The 19,687-nt window shown below is 30.0% G+C and overlaps 3 protein-coding genes and 1 further gene across 7 annotated transcripts in view; 1 reads left to right on the top strand and 3 right to left on the bottom strand.

The window, feature by feature from the left end:
* Positions 1 to 5,064, bottom strand: part of LOC117167749 (neuronal acetylcholine receptor subunit alpha-10-like) — a 26,103-nt gene extending 21,039 nt beyond the window's left edge. Inside the window, exon 1 of the mRNA XM_033352905.1 lies at positions 4,845 to 5,064. Coding sequence (XP_033208796.1) covers positions 4,845 to 5,025 — 181 coding nt within the window. The 5' untranslated portion in view covers positions 5,026 to 5,064. The remainder of the gene's footprint in view (positions 1 to 4,844) is intronic.
* Positions 5,065 to 5,797: 733 nt separating this feature from the next.
* Positions 5,798 to 12,968, top strand: LOC117167232. 5 transcript variants are annotated; one of them, XM_033352012.1, is made up of 4 exons: positions 5,798 to 6,115; positions 6,433 to 6,761; positions 12,270 to 12,498; positions 12,581 to 12,968. In XM_033352012.1, exons 3-4 carry the CDS (start codon positions 12,343 to 12,345, stop codon positions 12,821 to 12,823), a joined length of 399 nt encoding a protein of 132 aa, XP_033207903.1. In that variant the 5' UTR covers positions 5,798 to 6,115; positions 6,433 to 6,761; positions 12,270 to 12,342; the 3' UTR covers positions 12,824 to 12,968. The 5 variants fall into 5 exon arrangements, 3 of the variants coding, with proteins under 3 accessions (XP_033207903.1, XP_033207901.1, XP_033207902.1); XM_033352010.1 differs by having other exon boundaries at positions 11,971 to 12,498; XM_033352011.1 differs by having other exon boundaries at positions 5,798 to 6,129; positions 11,971 to 12,498.
* On the bottom strand, positions 12,911 to 18,625 carry LOC117167231 (60S ribosomal protein L4). The gene is made up of 8 exons (XM_033352009.1): positions 18,494 to 18,625; positions 17,374 to 17,551; positions 15,108 to 15,353; positions 14,688 to 14,812; positions 14,346 to 14,444; positions 13,978 to 14,249; positions 13,620 to 13,779; positions 12,911 to 13,139 (listed from the first exon to the last, which is right to left on the bottom strand). The coding sequence occupies exons 1-8, from the start codon at positions 18,494 to 18,496 to the stop codon at positions 12,987 to 12,989; spliced, it is 1,236 nt and encodes a 411-aa protein (XP_033207900.1). The 5' UTR covers positions 18,497 to 18,625; the 3' UTR covers positions 12,911 to 12,986.
* Positions 17,625 to 17,693, bottom strand: LOC117168608.
* Positions 18,626 to 19,687: the final 1,062 nt, after the last annotated feature.

Below are 19,687 nucleotides of genomic sequence, written 5' to 3'. Positions count from 1 at the left end.
CCGCGATTTCGCTGGAAGCGGGTGCAATTTTTCAGATTAGCACCCGCTCCCGGTGAAATCCTGCGGTTGTCCTTATGACAAATTTTTAATTATATATATATACAAAACTAAAGCCTTCCAGACCGGTCCCCCAATTCCCCTATTTTCAATATTTGGTTCCTATAGTACCCTACGTTTATTCGACATTCTAGTTTTTTTTATTTTAAATAAGATCTGTGTCATTTAGGACACATGAATGTCTCTTGTGCCTAGCACAAATCATTCAATTTAATTTTCCGGGAGGCCTAAATGTGTTTCTAATTAAATGATTTAGATGCACATTCAGAAGAATAATGAAAATAACATTTTTTTTCTAATAAAAAGAACACAAAGTGACTATAAGTTTTGAAATAAATGAAAAAATTATGGGTAAACTCACATATATAATTGCATATTTAGATAACTTCATTTTGAAAGCATTCTGAACTAAATAATTTTAGATTCCATTTTTCAAAATTTGACAATTTCAAATTGAAAACTTATGAACTTGAATCCTTTTTAATTTGAAAATGTAACTATTAAACTATTTGGGTTAAATTTATATCGTTTTAAAGTAAAGGCCTTAATACTCCAACGATTACAAATCGTAATATCAGAAGACTTCAAAATTGATACTTAATGTTTTGGAAATTGGAAGCTTAAAACGCCAAAAAAAACTTAACAATTTGAAATTAAATAATTTTGAAGTAAAGACATTAAGAATCAAATAAGTTCAGATTTAAATATTTGGCCTTAATAAACGAGTTTCAATATTGAAGATATTCACACTTTAGTAACTTAAAATGTGAGACTTGAAATTTGAAATGCCTCATAAATGAAGCAAAGAATTTATACTGATTTCGAAATAAATGCAAAAATCACCGGGAAAGTCACCAGAATAAATATGTTTATGAATTGTTTATCCCAATTTTGTACAATGTTTCTGCAGGTCCGAACTTTTTCTTCGATTTTGGAAAGATCTTAGAATGCTGATTCAAGAGAGATAATTTCTTATTTGACAAACCACTGTTTTTGACAAACAAATTGAAAACATCTTTAAAGATGTCTAGAGAATTTTGTCAGTTATTTGAGGCCTTTCCGCAAATGAGGAGACCCTAGAGAAAAAATATTAAAATCTAAAGAAACAATAGCAAAAAGGTAGTAGGTTTTCCAAATATGCAGTTACTTTTGTAAAAAAAAGGTCACTTGGAAAAATGTTTTGAATACAACAGAATCAATCAAAACTGAAACATAGTTATATTCTTGCGCATTTAAAAATTATCGCATTTGAACATGTCTAAAAAATGTACAGCGCACCAAAATTTTATGATAGATTATATGATAAATAAACTAAATCCTTACAATTTTTAAATTACATTCATCTTTTTTTTTCATTTTTTAAGCTTATTTTCTAATTTATCTTTATCAATAATATTTCTTGAGTTGCTTAACATCTTTTTCAAGCTAGTTAAAAAATAAAAATAAAAATAAATAAATATTAAATTAGAATGAATACCTTCACTATCATATACTATTTAAAAATAGGTACCCTTTAGGCGTGAAAAAGTACCCCTTGTACCATATTTTTTATCCCCTCGGGACCGCGAGACTTGGGGACTGTTGGTTATAATTTGCATGAGCATGTAGGTGGCTTTAGACTAACCAGCTTTGAACGATTCTCGTTAATCTCAGGATTCAGGGATACTATGTACTTCAGGATTACCTTTTAAGCTAACAAAAGGTTCTGAATGTTTGGTTTAGTTCTATATAATCAAAACGTTGATCATGTGACTGGAAAATGTATTTGGTTATTAATTTATTTTAAAAATTAGTTCGGATTGTTAAAAAGATTTTGCAAGCTATCGAAATTGTAAATTTATCAATTTTAAATTAAATAGCCTTTAAATAAATTAATTAAAATTTCAAAGCCCGCATTTATTAATATATTCATAAATTTCAGTATAGAATCAAATTAGAGATTCAAGCGTAATTTTTGCAGACTACAAACTAAATTCAAAAGAGGTCAATTATAAAGTGGATAAAATGACTGAACATCAATCATTTTACTTATTGCTTACATTTTTGTTCCACTAATTTCAAGTTTATTCAGGTTTGTTTATGCTACAAATTAAAGAATTTGAACTAAAACCAGTATTAATTTGAAATGTAGGTATTCGGGATTTTCACTTTTCTTTTCGACGTGGGACTTCTTGCTCTTTCAATTAATCCCAGAAATATTTAAAAATTTTGAAAATTGGGGCTATTTTTTTGAAATTCTCGAAAGTTGATTTTCTCAAAAGCCCCACTCCTTAATTTTTTTTCTTCAATATAGATGGAAATATAAGTATTACATACCTTCTTAGTTTCGTTCTTGGCAAACCACTGTTTCACATTTAAAACAATTATTTTTGAAAAATCAAATTTTTTAATTTTTCTCGGAAACCACGAAAACGATCAAAAATTATATTTGTTTAAATTCCCCACTTTAAAAATGTTTTGGCCAGCATAAAACTGTTGCAACAGAGCAAGATGTATTTTTGTGGAGCTGTTCTAGATATGTAAAAATTTTCTTGTACCTTTCGTTGTTTCCGAAAAAAATGAAAAAATTCTTTTTTTTCAAAAATAATTTTTCTCAAAAAAGAGCAATGGTTTACCAAAAAGAAAACTCAGGAAAGTACACATTGCCATCTACTGCATTTTTAAAAAAATCTGTCAATTTTTTAGAATTTGCAGGTCATTTTCGAATGATTGTAACAACTAAAAAGAATTTATTGATCCAACTACGAAACACGTGTTCCTTTATTCTTCACCATAGAATGATACATTCAAGCCACAACAATTAAAAGAAAAACTCTAAATTAATGATTTAATACTACAAAATAGCACTTGAACTATATTAGATTTGAGGTCACCAACTTAAATAATTCTGTAAATAAATACCTAGAGTGGTATGACGCAACATTTTCCAAAGGTTTAAATTGAATAATTATTTTAAAAAATGTAATTGTTTTATTATACATTTAAAACTGAATGATTTTTATTTACCGAATTAAACAGTTTACTCAAATTCAAACTGTTGCAAAACTGCATAATTTTGTATAATTGGTACAGTCTTCTTTTTCGACAGCTTCGAGCTATTTTTTGTTCATTCATTTCAGTTTATTAACTCTAGACACATTTTCAAAATGATATAGCCTTTACAGATGCTATAGCAACCTATTATCGAAATCTTCACACTTGCATTAAAATAAAAAAATTAAAATATACACATTTTTGTCACTATAATAGCAACTCAACTGGTTCTAAAATAAGGAAAATGATCGATCCCTCATACCCGACTTGTCTCGTTAGCGATGGCGCGAATAGTTTGGCTATTTGGTCCCCTTCAGCATCTACTTTGAGTTGACGATAATTCAAGTCAAGCGCAAACACCTATGTTGTAGGAGAAACTACACCAATCACACTTCGGAATTACAATCCGTTAAATTTCTACGACGGCGTCACCCACGTCATAGAACTCAGTATATTAATTACAAGATTCAAACTAACTCCCAAACTGAAGCAACAAACTTCTTCAATGTAAACTTGGCAACTCAAGAAAAAATGGAAATCGTCTTTAAACTTGACCAAATTGTCAAAACTCATTTTAGTATTTATTATAAAAAAAATGCATTCTTGAAGTTTAATAGTTTAAATTCTCAGAACATTCAAAAATTAATTTAGACCTTGGATTTAGTATGGTTCAATAAAGGACAGATTGATAATCTGCATGTTGGAGAAGTGAGAGAAACTTTTCAGAAATAACAAATATAAAAGTAAAACAGAATCCAAATATCTCAAAGGCACAAAGGTTTTAAAGGAAGCCATCATATAGAATAATAATATGCATAATTATTACATTAGAATCATGTAACCTTTGTTCACTATGACCTATATACGATCTTCAATTTGAATACGAAAGCAGAGTTCTGTCTGCTAAAGAATCTTTCATGCCCTTCTTCACCTCACTTCTCTATATTCGCTTATTCAACCAACTTTCAAAGTCTCGAATTCCACTCCAAGTTCGCCTTACACTTCTTGATTCTGCGGCTGTACTTTAAAACTTTAGACTTGATTTTATCAATGTTGAAATAATTCTATGATAAAGCAATAAGAAAATTAAAGTCAAAGTTCCTTCCTTTATTCGTTGGATATGTATAACCGCCTTACACCAAAAACTTTGAAAGCGTTTAGTTAATTATTTGCAGATGAACATTTCTTAAATTCCAAGTTATGTTGTACTTTATTAGTAAAATAAGCCTTCTGGAAACGTAAGATTTCAAATATAAAGTTGGAAAGCACTCAAATTTGGAAGCTTGCTAAATTCAAGCAAATAATTCTGTAACATTGTAAGGAAACCATGCTTTTTTCAGTTTTAAAATGGGTCAAGTTTACTTAAGAACATAAAAACACTTTCACACACATAATAAAGTTTTAAAATGGTGACCTCAATTAATTCAATTAAGATTTAAATTTTAAGGTTTTAAAGTTGGTAATTATCTAATTATACAAAATTTATTATACAGAATTAAATCTGGATAATATAAAAATCTACAGTTTCCTCAGATTCACATGTCTCCCGTTGTAAAAAACATGTAAATGCTTTTAAATCTGGTTTTTAATTAATTCAGTTTTAAAATCCAAAAGGTTTTAAGTTGTAAATCACCCGCGTACAAAATAAATCCAATAATTTTAAAGGCATCTCGGTTTGTAAATCTAACTACAAATTTTAAAAAATTAATACCGTATTTTCCAAAAGTACACATTATGATTATAAAAAATCTTACCATTACTAAAGAGAAGAGCCAAGATCCCATGGAAGATTGTTATAAGATTGAAGACCGACATGTGCCCGGAGGGTGTTAGAACCAAGTGACGACCGATCTTGCACTGGTGGTATTCGAGGGTTTTGAAGCAACGCGGATTCAACCCCGAATCTCGCGCCACCTTTTCCCTCAAAATCTCCATCTGTTTCACCGTGTTTCACCAATCGCAAATTAATTTGCGCAAGCGTTGATTTATTCACTCACTTGCATTTCTATCCATGCTTTTTTTGATAAATTAATTATATTTTCCTTCTAAATAGAAAATTCTCCAAGTCCACTGCAAAGACATGAATAATAATAATTATTATTAAATTGTATAACATATTTTCATTTTTCGAAAGTTGTCACAAAGAGAATCGAAATGATTTTTTTTTAAATTTCAACTTTTGAATTACATAGTACTATTTTAAGCGCGAATTAATTTCAAATTGAAAGATTCAGGATTCGAACTTTTTTTCAGAAAATTTTATTTATACTTATCTCGTCAGCCTTATTTTGCTTTGTATTTTTAAATAATAAGGAGCATAAGACTTATCAAATTTTAATTTAATTGAAAAAATTAGAACTAAAACCATCTGAAAATTGACTTTAAAATAAAATGTCTATAGTTGGATGAATTGAAAGCAATAATCCCACAATTTTAAATTCGATGATTCCAATTATTGATCATTTTAGAGTTGGGTGTTAAAAATGTAACAATTCAACTTGGAGGATAATTATTATTAAATCCTGTAATAAAGTTTTTAAAAATCCAAAAAAATACTTTAACGTTACATATTTATTCCCGGAGTCTGAAATCCTAGACTCAAAAGAAAAAATTTTATAACGATTGTCAGATATTAATGAGACAATTTCAAGTCTAATAAGAGTCTGCAAATATTTTTTGGTTACATTTTTTTTTAATAATACAACTAACCAGGAAATTTAAAATGTCACTCTTTAACCGAACGAAAGAAGAAAATATTAAAATATTACTCTCATCGTTAAAAATATGTATTATTTATGGTAATTAAATTCGTGTTTGATGATTTATTATGAGTTTTAATAACCAGAATGGTAAAAGTTGTGACGATGAAAACAAAATTGCACTCGAAAATAAAACTAGCAAATACCCTACAAATACGCTTGTGAATGATAATCCTAAATCGGTGAAAATTCCCGTGGAACTTCCGCAAAGTAGTTACACTGTGCAATTAATTTCTGTCGGCATTCGACCTAACAATATCTACGAGGTATGGTGAAGATCGTATGTATATTACGCCTAATAATTTTGCGCTTAATTTAATTTAATTAGAGTCTCAAGAGCAGATTTACCTGAAGAGATAATTCTAAGCGAGTGATTAGTTCCGAGTGACTTAATACGCTATGAAAATCTTTAATTGAACTTAGAAAATATTCGATTTTAATTACTGCTAGTTTAAAAATATAAAAAATTGGATGGCAGTCACATTAATTAAACAACATTTAAATGTTAGAATTTCAAGATGCGAATTAAAAATTTGTTTAAAAAGTAAATCTTTAAAAAAAATTATAACTTTTTTCTTTGCAGGTAAAAATGATTTTAGCGCCGGAAGTAGATATGACATCTGTAAAAATAACAATAAAAGATAATAATCTTCGTGTGACTCTTCGTAAACGGTTAGACAACCATTTTAAACAACTGTTCCAAAACGCAAATAAAAATTTGCTAGACGATCTAATAGAAAAAAACATTAAACACTGTGAGAATTTTTTAATTCCGGAATCCATTGACGATGAAAAAGTTCGTGCCATCATGGATAACAAATACAGATTACTTATCCTCACAGCTCCCACTCGAAAAATGTAGCAACAATACAAGAAAACGACTTTCAGATGTTGAAAGAACTTAAATTACAAGTAGGTAAATTAAGAACTTTATTCTTTAAATTTACTTGTTAAAATTTCACCTAATAATTCAATTTTCTTTCCATGACATATTTTTTATCTCAACAGCAAAATTTTGTTTTATGCAATTTTTTTTACAAAACTCTAGCCTCTGTATTAAGTTTTTATATTATCAGGGTGGCCGTAAAACTTGATCTTCAAAATTTCCTGACTAATTTTTTTATTTTTCCTGACCATCAATATTTAAAGACCAAAATTATAATCTTGTAACATTTCTAATATATAATTTTTTATAAATGCAATAAAAAATCAATTTAAATTAATAAATGTTTAATTTATTATTTTCAGAGCTGACAATTCCTAACTTACTTGAAAAAAAGAACTATTTAAACCATAAATGTAATCAGTGACTAATTTCTAGCCAAAAAATGGACTAATGTGTTCCTTTGAATTGAAAAAGATATAAAATTAATTCGAAACTTTTTCAAATTTCCATTGATACCACTAAAATTGGAGTGAAGTTAGAGTTATCTATGGGAAATGAGAAGAATTTCATGAAATCAATACAAATTCAAGAGTTCCAAAGCATGCAGAATAAAGTATTAAGAATTCAGGGCAAATTTCAAATGAGTTTTCAAAAAATATTTGAAAATCATAATAATTACAATAATAATCTTTATTATAACCCCTGCCTACACAAAATTTAGTACAAAAAAGGACATAAAGAAGAACATAGAAGGCAGAGGTTAAGCCTAAGCTACTTTCCTCTTAAATTTTTTAAAACTCTACGAAATATCCCACTTTTTATGATTAAATTGCTGGAAATCCATTTAAATATTATAAAATTCCATGAAATTTGATATTTCTCGAGAAATGTATTATTAAAATACCTTAAGAGCTTTTAAAATCCCCTAAAATCATTGAGATCCTCGGAAAACTGATAAAATCCCTCGAGATCTATTAAAATATCTTAAAATGTTATAGCTCCAGTAAATCGTTCCATATCTTACGAAATTTTTGGCGTTCCACAGTGGTCCAGAATTCAATAAAAGGGGGTTTTGAGTTCATTAATTTTGAATTTGATGTTAAAAGTTACAGATTTGAAATGGCAGATCCAATATGGCGGTCTAAATTCTTAAATTTGTACATGTTTGCCTGAAAGAATGTTATGCATATAGCTGAAACAGTCCTGGAATTTATCCAAGAACTTCCCTTCTGCGCGACAACTTCCTGCCACCTCATGTCCATTTCTTCACATTAATGCGTATAACCGCTTTTTTCGGTTAAATTAAAATTGGATTTCAATTTACGACTCATTTATTTTTGTACACGTTTGTCACCTGAGTCGGAAATAAAATTAAAAACTTATCAATAAACTAGGAATTATGAATGCATCCATCCATAAATATTATTCTTTAACTTCAGCCTCAGACATGTTTCAAAATTAAGAACGAATTTTTTTCGCTTTTTAACGCACTTTCGCAGTCGAATGTTTTTTGAGCAGCTTTTGGGCACACGATACTATAAATGCCAGCTAGAAGCGTGTGTCTATGTAGTTTACAGCTGTTGCTGCATTCAAAGTGACACTTTAGTTAGGCAAGGTTTCGATGGTCTCAACGGTCCTCTAACGAAACACATTTAAAGAATCCTATCCTATCAAATCGTTTGAAATAATTTTTTAAAATGCTTGCAAATCCCTTGTAATTTTTTAATCTCTTGTAAATGCATTTTAAAATCCTTTGAAATCGATTTGTAAAATTTAAATCAATGAAACATTTATTTTTTAAAAACCCCTAAAATTGTTCAAATTCGACATTTTTATAAACCCTTTTAAAGTATTTAAAGTTCTTGGGAACACCTTGGCATCTTTTAAAATGACCTCAAACATTTCACATCTGATATCCCATTCAATTACTAGCATCAATTCAAGGTTTGCAGTACAAAAGTAGATAACCAACAAAATCATAATTTTTCAGATGCGCGAAAGATTTTTTATCTTTGAGATCTTTTATTAAAATACCCTAAAATGTTTCAAATACTTTTAAATCTTTTGAAAATGCTTGCAATTTTTTAAAGCTCTCGAAAATGCATTGTATTTTTTTAAAATACCCTATAATCTTCAAATTTCCTGAAAATCTCTTCAAATGATTGAAATCAATTAAATATTCCTTGGAGTCTTTTTAAATACTCAAAACATTTAAAAAGGTTCGAAACTTTTTTTAATTTCTTGGAGTTTTAAAAATGCCCTAAAATGAAATCTATTAAAATATTCCTGGAATCTTAAAAATATATCCTTAAATATGGCAAACCTTTGAAACTTTTTGAAACTCCTGATAAATTTGTAAAATATCCTAAAATCGTTAAAATCCTTTGGATTCTCTTAAAATGATCGACACCGGTTAAAAATTTATCAACCTATGCGTTAATTTACAGTAAGAAAATTGACCTTTTCATCCAAAGTTATTTGAAGTGCTAAATCGGGGTAGACGTTTTAAGCAAAGAAAAAAATCCTCGGTCATTTCCCGGTTCGCAATCATTTTTCACGGTAAATGAAATTTAAAAAATGCAACACTAAATTTAAACAAATTTTCCATTGGAAGTAATAAAAACTGAGCTGCAAATAAAATCGCTCCTGAATTTAAAATTTTTGAAATTGAAGTTTAAAAGTTGTTTAATTCAAAAATATTGTATGTATTCAAATGCTTAATAATGTACACCTATAAAATGGAAGCTGCTAACACTTTTCAGCTGCAGAATTTTAAATTAAATGTAGTTGAACTGCCTAATTAAACATTTTGAACTATTATAAACTGTAGAATTCGAATATTCCGATTCAGTTCTAAAATAATAAATCCATTTTATCATTTTCAATGCTCTAAATTGAAGAATTAATCAATTAATTTAAAATTATATCATTTGAAGCAATTTTAAGCTAGAAACATAAAAAATTGAACGATTGCATTTTTTTATTAATTGAGCATTTCTTAAATAAAACGTTAAATTATTTTCACTAAATGCTTTCAAAATCCTTAAAGCGCTTTAAAATTTTATTTCAAAATCTGTAAACATGTATTATATGTTTCAAAATGTTGACCACTGTACAAAAATTTGAATAAGTCAGTGAAAAAAATTGCTTAACCCCTTCGTTGGCAGAGAGAATTCGACAAAAATTGACCAAAATGGTAGGAAAATTTGTTATCCTGGGGTTTTTGGGGTCGCTGAATCTGAAATCTCAGTCTAAATTAAAAACTTTTAAATTGCGAAAGAAAATATCCGCCATTTAAAAATTTCGAATTTTGACTTCAAATTCTGATTCTGCGATCCCAAAAACCCGTAAGTACTGAGATTGATCCAAATCGAGCCGTTTTTTTTGTATTTTCGGCCACCATTTTCAATTTTGACTTCAGATTCGGATTCAGCGACTCCAAAAACTTCCAAGTAAGACTTGAATGCAAAATCGGAGTAAGTTAAATAGGGAAAAAGAAGATTGGCGCATTTTGCGTAAATGCCAACGAAGGGGTTAAGAACGTAACAAACTTTTACTGCAAAGACAATTTTTTTGCTAAAAAAAAACTCAATTCATGAAACAGTCATATATTAATTATAAATAAAGTTGCGTGAAGGTATGAAAAGACCCTTGACCGCGTCAATTTCACGACAGTGAACTTTGGCTTGTTATATTTTGTTGAAAAATCAGTAGAAACAAGGCGAACAAAACCAGGCGAATTCTTTGACATTTTTCTGTAAATGTAGGGGTAACAAAAAGTAAAAATTTTCAATAATATGACATATGAAATGAAGTTTCAATTTTATTTAATAATTATTTATTCTACGTTTTTCTTTCTGTGCGCATAAAATAAGTGGAAGAGCTTCTGAAAGAGTTACTGAATTCGCACTGAATTCGACTGAGCTATCACAATTTGAAACTGAGACAAGAGGTCCTCCTCTATAATTAACTCTGTAAGCTACAATTATTTACATTTTTATAAAACCTACATTAACAAAGAATGTCAACGAATTCGCCTGATTCTTTTCGCATCGTTTCTGATTTTTAAACAAAATATAACACGTAAAAGTTCACTGTCTTGGCACCTTTGTCCTATTATTGGCATGCCAAAAACCAAATAAAATGTATTATTTCTTTGGATACATACTTCATTGCACTGAATAATTTTGATATATTCATTTTATGAAAAAAAGGTAGTAAAATAAAATTAATTAAGGCAAAACATACGAAAAAATGTATTATCTTCGAAACCAGAGAAGGTGACAAAGAGGGGTGGGGCTGGGACAAGAATAGATGCTCCTACTCTGCATGTTGTTTTACATTTGATCAAATTTTAAATTATTTTTGAATTTTTTTCGGAACTTCTAAACATCTTTTAAAATGATTAGAACTTGTCCTAATATTTTTTTAATCCTGCTAATATAAAGAAATTTAATCAAAATCTTCCACATTCATTTTTTTATAATTTTGTAAATCGTCTCAAAGTTTTTTTAATATTCTTTAAAAATTAATTTTTCAAAATATAAATCATTTAAAATTTTCCCATAAAAACGCTTTTTATTCTTCTGTAGCCTTTCAAAATTCTTAAAAAGCTTCCAATTTTTATTCTATATTTTGTTATAAATTAGGCCGTGGTCTATTTGCACCGAAATTTGGGTTTTTTTTTTTAACAGAACAATTAAAATTGTAACGTAGTTTTGAACATTTAATTTATAATTGCTGAATTACTGGGTTTTTTCTTAATTAGAACATTTCAAATTGAATGGTTTCAAGATGGAATATTTGACTGAAATAATATTTGAAATTGAAAAAAGCCTGTAATTATGAATGCATTATTGTGAAGTTATTTTAAAATTAAAAATAGTGTCTAAAATTGTGAACTGATTCCGAATCTTCTTGTAAAATCAATTATTAATCACTTTTTAAATCTTAAAGTACAGTTCAATTTTCAAAATCACTTATTAATTTATATTCACAGTTGCTCAACTAAGAATTTTTTTTAAATCCAAAATCATCGATTTGAAACGCTTATAATTTTCAATTGTTTAAGTCATTAAAACTGCATTTTAGACATTTTAAAATTAAAATGTACGCTTAGAAATTAATATCTAAAATGGAAAGTTTGTACTGTGAACATTTTCGAATTGCACATTACAACTGAATATCATAATTGAAAAAAAATAACAATTTATCTCATTATTCCTCGCTTTCCAGGTTCACCTGACCTAGAGGTTCTTCAGTTGCGAAATTTAACAATTGCATTTTTTGAAACATACATCTTTAACGCGTTTAATTTCGGAACGATTAACCCGAAATCAATATAAATCATTTAGTTTTAAAACTAGAAAAATTGAAGTTTCCAAAGATCCTAGAAAAAGATATTCGCGGACTCAAGTTTACATTCCAACTTTATTAAAGTTGAACCAAACAAAACAATAAAACTACCAATTTTCATAAGCATTAAGATGACAGCAGTTTGTCTTCTCTTTAGAACAAAAATTTAACCTCAACAGGTCAGTGCCGATTTCAAGTTTGATGCACTGAATGTATTAAAAAATGTACTCACGTGATTCTTGATTTCTTATTATGGAAAAACTGCCCCGACATTGTCGTGAAAATGGCTTCTTTTTCAAACATCTCGACTATGTAAACTTGGACATGAAATCTGACGGAATAAGGACAGGAATGAAATTCGTGAAGGTTCCGGACTTTTACAACATTGACGACCGAGAATACTTTGCGGTAAAGTTCTACTCTTCCATCATGAATTTTATATCGTTCCTGTAAAATAAAAAATGACTGAAAAAACTCTTATCCTTTTCAGACAGAGATCAAAATTGAAGGATTGAAAGTGAGTGCAGCAGCAGTTGCGACAGAGAACGTGTTGAATATAAAAATGCAGGAAACCGAGGGTCGAAAAAACGTGAGGAACTTGAACTTCTTAATTCCCGAAGAAGCTGATCCAAGAAAAGCATCCGTAGAAATCTTCGGCGGAAATACAATTTTCGTAATGGCTCCTCTTCGAAAACTCACACGTGAGAGATTCGACGTGAACAGACCTGAATAGTCAATATAAATATTTGAAACTGATTCAAGAAATATTTTCAAAAAGGAGAAATTAAATTTATTATCAATAAAACAACAAAATAAATAATTAATAGCCATCTTCACGTTGTCTTTTCACATTTTATTCCAAAGAAATAAAGTAAACATGTTCTGTTATACATTATTTACTTCTTCGCGGCAACCTTTCCCACCTTGGATGGGGCCTTTGCCTTCTTTGCGGTCTTCGGTTTCGAGGCCTTCAAAGCAACCAGCTGCTTCTTGCGCCTCTCCAAGATTCTCTTTGCTCGCATGGCTGGTGCATTTGCTGGAAGAGTGATCTGAAGAGAAATATTAAAATTAGACATTTGTGTATTTACTCATAAAAATAATTAAATTAAACTAAAAAAATTAATTAACCATTTTGAACTAGGAATGAGATGCACTGTAAACTGGACCTATTTTACATTATGATTAATTTGAATGTCAATATTCTGTTATTTTTCTCTTGAGATTAAATTTTAATCTTTGTTTTAACAGCAAGAAAGTAGTTTTGAAATTAAAAAAAATGTGCAGTCAAAAAAACCCCCATTTGTGAATTCCACTAAATAGGAACGCCATGACCAAATTTCTATCGCACTTTTTTGGACCGTCGGAGCAAATATTTACAAAGACGGGGACATTATCCAGTGCTTTCTAATTTAAAATAAACCAGAAACTTAATGGTTATTAATTACAAAAGCACGTAAATGTAAAACATTTAAATGATAAATCAGTATAATTTTGTTTTGTGAAACAATTTAAATTTCTCAGGTACTCACGCCTCGTTTCTCAGCAAGAGCGAGATCTCTCTCGTTTTGTCTCTTCGTGGCCTTGAGGATAGCCGCACGTTTCGTAACAGCAGCGTAAGGATTGAGTTTCAACATCGCCCTAGTGTTCTTGATCGGGTTCAGTTTCTTCACACTTCGAACCACCTTCTTCCTGTAATAGAAAGTAAAATTTCCGAATTAATAATCGATTAATAATTCCAAACTAGACATTTCTGGAATTGAATGGGCATCAGGAAATAGCTTGGTTTTATAATCAGAGGCAAATCAGCAACACGGACCAGCAATTCATCATAAAATGAAGAAAAACGAAGAAATTGAGGATTAGCTTAAATTTAAAAAGGACCCTTACTGAGGAGCTCTGAGAACTTTTCTGATTTCGTCAGACTTCAAGAGCCTGGAGAGATCAGTGTTGGCCATCTTGGGGAAGGGAAGATTGTATCCCTGCTTGAGTTTAGACTCCTTACGCCAAGTTCCGTAAAGAGCGTCCAACTGATCAAAGGCAGACTTTGTCCAGATAACAAATCGACCAACGTGACCACCAGGGGCGAGTTTCAACAGGTTCAATTTGTTGATGTTCATCAAGTCTACACCAGGAATGTTACGGAAAGCCTTGCGAATTCCCTGGGGAATTTAGAACATTAGTTTAGTAAATGAAAATCAAGGTATAGACACAAGCCTAATAGTAAATTTATGATTTGTGCCAGAACAGAAACAAACCTGATCTTGTCCGTAGATAATGAGAGGACCACGACGCTGGATGCGACGACGGTTTCGCATTTTTCCCTTACCGGCACGGAATCGCTGCGACTTTTCGACCTAACAAAAAAAAATTTATAAACTACTACTTTCCATTGTTATTAAAAAGCTGTTTTAACATTTTTAGAATTATTGTAAAGTTGTTCAGTCAAAAAAACCCCCATTCGTGAGTTCCACTATATAGGAACGCCATAACCAAATTTTTCTTGCATCTTTTTGGACCGTCGAAGTAAATATTTTACACAGACGGGGACATTATCCAATGCTTAGTAATCTAAGGAGTTGTTAAACTCTTATATTTACCTTTTGGATGTCATTCCAGGCCTTGATACGGCGGAGGAAAATAACGGCCTCCTTTGTCTTGCTGTATTCTTGAATTTTGTCAGAAACAACAAGTGGGAACTCTGGCACATCTTGGATCATGTGTCCTGGTGTAAAAAAATACTTTTTAATATTTGAATCGTTCTTAACACACATTTTTTTCTAGAATGAGGACTGTACTCAGCGCTTTGTTTTGTTATCAGAAGCAAATCAGCAACACGGACCAAAGCAACTCATCATGAGAAAATTAATAGGAAGTGCTTTGTTTAAAAATTTGTTCAGACACAACCACGTAATCAACATTTTGGAGTATGTTCTTGATCAGACGGATTAAATCGTTTTTTTTTTGTGGTACCAGGGTTGTGTAGCAACATGCTCTATTTTGTTTACTAATTTTCTTACCCTTGGACTGGACCAGAGCTGGAACTCCGGAAGCAGCAATGGCTGAGACAATGGCGTAACGTTTCTGATTTACGTTCACGCGACGATGCCAACGCCTCCATGGTTTTGTGGGAGCGAACATGCGTCCACCTCTACACATGTTTCCGAAAGCCCCCTGTCCAGAACGATGAGTACCACCACCTCGGACACGTGGAATACGAGCCACGGCACGTCCAGTTCCCCATGATTCGGCAGATGTTTGATGACCTGCGCAAAAGAAGTTCACTTCAATTACAATCATATTTAAAACATTTCGACACTTTAGCGTTAAAATGATTCATGTTTTAAAAAAGAGACTTTACAAAATGCTCACAAAACAGGGGAAATAGAGAGATTTTTCAAGAAAATAGGGCAATAAATTATTTTAAATAACATTAACGTATGTACCATATTTCTAGGATTCCAAGTCGAAAATATATGACTTTTCAGCTAAAAAAAAATCAATTTTAAATCAAACATGGAATCGTTCAATTTTTCGATAAAACAATTCATTTTCACCCAGAATTTTTTTAAACAGAACAGTTATTTTCAAGCAGCGGCGAATTTCCAACCAAGAAAATGAAACAGTTTATTGAATTTTCGGATAAAGTTCCGAATAGCCTTTAACTCCGATTTTTAAACTCCGTATAATTAAAAAAAAAGGTTGGAGACCTAGTCAAAATATACGTTTTATGTTTGATTCCATTTTTTCTTAAGAATGAAAGTTTTCGAGATATTTGATGATAAAGATTAAAATTTCATACCAAGCCCCTGCCGACAACTTAAGTATTCCTGTGAGCAATGACTGTAGCTATATATTGTTTTACTTAATTTTATTAATGTCTCCCCACAAGACTTTAGAAAGGTGAAGGGGCTTTGACTAACATTATTTCTGTGGTCAAAATATGTGCGTATGCAGTGTCCAAAAAGTTGATGGTAACAAAATACATACATTTGCGGCAGCGAATACGCATAAAATTTTCATATTTATCATCAAATATCTCAAAAACTTTCACTCGTACAAAAAAAATGAATGAAACATAAAGTGTGTTTTTTGAATTAATCTACGACTTTTGCTAACATTATTTTCTTTAAGTTTTTCATCATTTGCGCAAATTTTAACAATGATTTTCATAAGCAGCATGTCAAACCACGTAAATATACGGAATTTCAAAAAATGGGAAGGGCTATTCGGAACTACACTCGAATGAAAAAAAAAGTTTATTTTCAACCAAATAGTTGCATTTTCTATCAAAATAATTGAACATTCTATCAAAAAGACGAATTTCAACATCAAAATAGTTACAGTTTTAACCAAAGAAATGAATTTTCAATTAAAATTATAATCTTTAACCAAAAAGTCATTTTTTTTAATAACAGTTAAATTTTCAAACCCTAAAATTAAATAAATTAAAACCACAGTGACTTTCTAAAAAATTAATTTTTCACCAAAAACATTGGATTTTTTCGGAGTCAGTCTTTTTTTTTTGCATCACACTTACCGAAGTTTTTTATTTTAGCAGGTTTACCCGCATTTAGAAACTTAATATCTCGATAGGATGTTTTTTTTTTAAAGTTAAAAGTTAATTTATATCGTAATCCGGAGCCGAGCCTGGCCCAATTTTTTATCATAGGGTTTTATTATTGCAGATTGTTCTTAAGCGAAAAACGATTAACAGGATAAGTTTCTTGAATACAGGGAAAGAAGAGGAATTCTCCGCAAAAAAAGGGAAGAGAAATAATTTTTTTAAATAAATTGTGCAGTCAAAAAAACCCCCATTCGTGAATTTCACTGAATAGGAACGCCATGACCAAATCACTTTCGCACTTTTTTGGACCGCCAGAACAAATTTTTTACAAAGACGGGGACATTATCCAGTGCTTTGATGGGTAAAAAAATTAAAACAAAATACCGATACAAACTTTAAGAAAAAAAACTTGAATCAATTTGAAAGATTCAGAATTGCGTTTTAAATTTTAATACCTAAAAAGTTTATAATTTAAATTCTAAGAAACGGTATCCTCACATGTTTCGAAATTGTTAAAGAAAATACAAATACCTTCAATCTAAAAATATTCCTAAAAATTATGTTTCATTGTTAGACTTTGTACTGCAAAATCATAGGAATCTGCGTAAAAAATATAACACTTGATGAAACTCCGAAGGAACAAAACTACATACATGAATATAATTTTTAAGGATGAAATGGCAATGACTGATACTGTGACAATTTGAACTGAAACTTACCGGCCTTGCTGGAAACGCAGTAAGGTTGTCTACTGTTCTTGGAAACTTCTTGATGAATAAAGTTTACAATATCTGGTCGAATGGGAGCTTTAAATACAGAAGGGAGAGAAATGGTTTCCCCCGTTGCTTCACTTTTGTCACTGTAGACAGTGATCACAGGCCGCGCTGTTGATAACGACTAGAAAAAAAATTGCATTCGGCTTTTCAAATATTTGATTGATTGAATGTCAATTTTTTTAGAGGGAAAATGAACAATCAGTGCTTTGTTTTAAAATCAGATGCAAATCAGCAACACGGACCAAAGCAATTCATCATTTAATACCTTCAAGTTTTTTTATTTATTTTACAAACACATATTTAAGTAAAGTAAATTTTACCATCAACAGAAAATAAAAACCAAGTATCCCCGTTTTTAGTGTATAAAACTTGACCATAGTGGTTTAACAATAGTTCAGAAACGTCAAGTAAATTTTGTTTACCAAAATATAAGAGTTCTACAATTTTTGAAACTACAGTCGTCTAAAAATCAATTCACCGTTAAAAAGGAAATGTTTAAAGAATCGACAAATAACCTGAAATATTTACAATAAAGAACCATCTTACTTTATACGACGAATGGAGATTACACGGATTTAACCTTTCACTTGCAACCTAACCTCAAAAACGTTGTATCATTATATTCATGATATTAGTTATATTTCACTTAATTTTTAAAGCGCAGGAATAAAGACTTTTTTCGATTTCGAACAGAATATCTTCAATCTCGACCGCATTGGACAGCTGCACTACAAGATGTCGGAAATAACATGCTCGAAAGGAAAATATGACACGAACATGATGGACCAATCAACGTGATACATAATCTATTTTGCAATGGGAAATAATTTTATATGTACACCCCACGATTAAATAGTATGATTTAATCGAAAAAAGACCCAAATATACGAAACAAAACCTTAATTACGGTATTTCACAGTTTTCAGGTTACACGTGGTCGGCAAAGCGAGGTTGGAGACAGGAATTTATACTTATTACGGATTAAATTTTGATATTACAGTTTTAATTTTACAAAATAAAATATATGTAATTGCAGGGACAATGCAAAATATGAATTACTCACCATCTTCACACTGTGTTAGCACTTTTTACACATAAAAAATCATTTACCAGGCAATCCCTTCGCCTTGCCTGGCTAAAAAGAAAGAGGAAGCTACCGGAAACTGCCATTCACTAGCGCGCCATGCGCCCGAGTCAAGTACTTTGCTTTATATTTTGAATTTCACTCAATAATGAAAATATTTCATAAAATGAGAAAGTACTGTTTCTTCAAAAGATAGGAAAGAAACTAAAGTTTAACTTTTAAATATGATGATTTTCATTTGACTTAATTATGCAGAAATTAACCAATATTTTATTTTAGTGAAGGATTGATTTCGCGGGTTCAACATGTGTATGCTTAACGGAAGCACTACGCTGATTTCGATATTACAAGTGACCCATTTAGATTTTGTTGAATACAAAAATTATAAAAAATGTTTCAAGGATAAATCTTATAATAGGAAAAATTAGGTAGGATACGTCTTTTATTTTAAATTCGATTTGTTTTTACATTTTTTTCTGTTTCACTTGTTGATTTGTTTTGTTTGATTTATTTCCTTGTCAAGGTTATGTTTAACATGACACTTTTTATGAATATAATATTTTTCTTCAAAATTTGAAGCATAATAAAAGTTAAATTAAGAAGAATACAGCTTAAGAGGAGGAATTGTACATTAAATCATTGTTCATTTTCTTTAATTAATTAAATCTTTACATTTTTTAATCATTAAGTCAAAGAAATGAGGTCCGTTGACCTTCACGCACAATAACTTTACGGCGGTTTCCTGCAAAAGCGCGTTCTAAATATCGAATTAATTTGTCTATTTTTTTTATTATTATAAATTATTAACCAGTCATACTCACATTTTCGTCTACTTAATTTTTGATTGGTTGTCACATATTTTTTGATTTCAAAAACATTCAACATTTGAGAACGAAATATATTTGTTAGCAATTTCGGAAATTCTAACTTTTTACTGAATTTCAAATTTTTTAATTTAAATTATATACATGACTGGTTAAATACTGCGGAAATAGGATTTTTAACTGACTAATGAGGATTTTTAATTCTAAAAATTTATTTCTAAATGAGAAATTTTAATATAAAAATGATTCTTTAATCATAGAGGCAACAATTCTGTTCCTAAAATTTGACAAATTAAAAAAAAAGTTCAAAATGATTCTGTTGTTAACATTTTACTATCAGAATATGTAA

This window comes from Belonocnema kinseyi, chromosome 2 (genome assembly GCF_010883055.1).
Source record: "Belonocnema kinseyi isolate 2016_QV_RU_SX_M_011 chromosome 2, B_treatae_v1, whole genome shotgun sequence".
Lineage (NCBI taxonomy): Eukaryota > Metazoa > Arthropoda > Insecta > Hymenoptera > Cynipidae > Belonocnema > Belonocnema kinseyi.
Note: the sequence above shows the minus strand (reverse complement) of the source record. Positions and strands in the feature narration are given on the sequence as shown.

Excerpts from the sequence above, each read along its gene's own strand:
- LOC117167231 (XM_033352009.1), bottom strand. Across the intron at positions 14,813-15,107 it reads AGCTCTGGTCCAGTCCAAGG|GACACATGATCCAAGATGTG; the intron begins GTAAGAAAATTA and ends TTTTTACACCAG. Across the intron at positions 13,140-13,619 it reads CTCTTGCTGAGAAACGAGGC|ATCACTCTTCCAGCAAATGC; the intron begins GTGAGTACCTGA and ends ATTTCTCTTCAG.
- LOC117167232 (XM_033352012.1), top strand. The coding sequence starts at position 12,343 with ATGGAAAAACTGCCCCGACATTGTCGTGAAAATGGCTTCTTTTTCAAA. Across the intron at positions 12,499-12,580 it reads ACGACCGAGAATACTTTGCG|ACAGAGATCAAAATTGAAGG; the intron begins GTAAAGTTCTAC and ends TATCCTTTTCAG.